General features: G+C 41.9%; 1 protein-coding gene across 1 annotated transcript; it reads left to right on the top strand.

The window, feature by feature from the left end:
- On the top strand, positions 1–513 carry LOC127794166 (LOB domain-containing protein 18-like). Its single transcript, XM_052325096.1, has one exon. The coding sequence runs from the start codon at positions 1–3 to the stop codon at positions 511–513; it is 513 nt and encodes a 170-aa protein (XP_052181056.1).
- The last annotated feature ends 1,667 nt before the right edge of the window (positions 514–2,180 follow it).

Below are 2,180 nucleotides of genomic sequence, written 5' to 3'. Positions count from 1 at the left end.
ATGAACCCCCGGTCTCGATGTGGTGCCTGTGTAGTCTTAAATAGAGGATGTCATCCACAGTGCATTTTTGCTCCTTATTTTCGTTGTGAGAGTGGTACTGCTCATTTTGCTACCGTTCGTGAAGTTTATACTACCAGAAATGTCGTCAACCTCTTGACTCCGCTTTCGGTAAATGACCGATTTTGGGCTTCCGATACACTTCTCTTTGAAGCTCAAGCCCGGCTTCAGGATCCTGTTTATGGGTGTGTATCTCACATTCTTGCTCTTCAGCAACAGGTTAGTGAGCTGCAAGCCTATCGAGCTTATTTGCAAGATTCACTATTCGCATATTATTCTTCGCATCCCCAACTTGTTCCTCCATTTGATCCAAATTTCAACTGGAGCTCTAGTCCTCCCACCATCCCAGAGGCTACTCTACCTCACCCTGGCGAAACGAACAGCAGCCAGATGCCGCTCTTGGATGACCTTGATGAGCTAGGTCCAGTCATCTTTGGCCACCGCCGACGTCCTTGAGCATTGGCACATTATCAGTTTTTATGGTTTGCCCCCCTCTTTTTTTTTTTTTTTTTTTTTTTTTTTTTTTTTTACTGTACGGCTTGATCTCTTGTATTATATTTGAACATATGGAATGAATGTTATGTTTTGAGTACTTTCACATTTCATTCCCTTGTCCTTCCCTCAATAGCATATCAATTACAAACAAATTATCTCAACCTCTTACAATTTTTAATAATTAATCACATCGAGGTAAATGATATCGAATCTTAATTGTCATCTCATTCGAAGATTGGAAATTTACATCCTAAGTCAAGCTACACAAACTTCTGAACCGCCGCGCCATGCTAGTGGCACTATCATGACACTACAATCCCCACGAAAATTAGGCTTAGTCCAGACATAACCTATAGTTCACTCTAGGTCTTCGGCGTTTAATCGTCTCTACAACAGACTGGTTATTCCATATAGAGGGTCACGGTCCCTCAACATGAGCTAACCTAGTGGCCACCTCCCACCTGCATTCAGTGGTCCCTAGCATTAAACCCATCACTGATAGGCATCACCTGTAGTATTATTCCATGCTAGAGCCATTCCTCATTCCGTGGGTTTCACTCTCTATGGACATCTTGAGACAATACATGGTCTCAATATTCGGCGAACCACTTCATCACCTCTTCACTGCTATAAAGGACTTAACCCCTCATTTTCAAACACAATCAAATTATCTTTTGAACGTTATCTTAGCTTAACTTCATTCAAACCACTAAACACACCCTTAACTCTACTTGTCATTCCTATGTGTACAAAGACTCCTCTCATCCCAACTTTTGCTCTTATAACCTACCAATAATCCCCCGTCCAGTGTCCCCGGTCCAGTACCCCCAGCCTGTGGCTAATACACGGTAACTGGTCCAGTACCCCCAGCCTTAGGCTAGTACACGGTCCCAACACACGGCCCGAGTTGCTCTGATACCAAAACTGTAGTGGCCCACTACCGGATAGTCCCGCTAGCATAGGATATCCGAAAGGAGGTCATCACAAGTGTGATATAGAACAATAACATACAACACCATAATACTATCCTTAGATAAACTCAGCGGAAGCTAACATAAAGGTTTACAACATCTTAGACCATAGTCTAAACAAAATGAAATACAAGGGCACTAACAAATTTTACAACATAAAATTTCCTCACACTTGCCCTCATCACAAATGCTAACATAGACCATCTAATTTGGAAGGTCTCTGTACACTTCTAACCCTGGGCTTTAGCCCCACTGGGCTCGCCCTCAACCACTGCTCTACTTGTACCTGGAATGACATGAGAGTAAACAAGGTGAGCCACAAGGCTCAGCAAGTGTATTTATAAAGCATGGAGATATAGAATCAAAGGCAGGGATAATCAAGATAGAATAAACAACTCTATGAGGAGATATTAGTATAACGCGACTCATAAGTTCTCGGTTTACATTAATTTCCCATGCCGTGATTATTACATATATTATGCACTCGTTCCCATGCTCATGCATATGCACCAATAGTAGGGAATTTTTTTCTGCATAATTCTCAAGGCTCTCACGGCCTATATATATATATATATCCATTCATGAATATACATGCATCAGGAAAATACATCAACAAATGATAACAATTTGAGCCACGCCTTCTGGGTTGATGGCCAC

Source organism: Diospyros lotus, chromosome 2, assembly GCF_014633365.1.
Source record: "Diospyros lotus cultivar Yz01 chromosome 2, ASM1463336v1, whole genome shotgun sequence".
Classification (NCBI taxonomy): domain Eukaryota; kingdom Viridiplantae; phylum Streptophyta; class Magnoliopsida; order Ericales; family Ebenaceae; genus Diospyros; species Diospyros lotus.
This window is presented reverse-complemented; position numbering and strand designations above follow the sequence as displayed.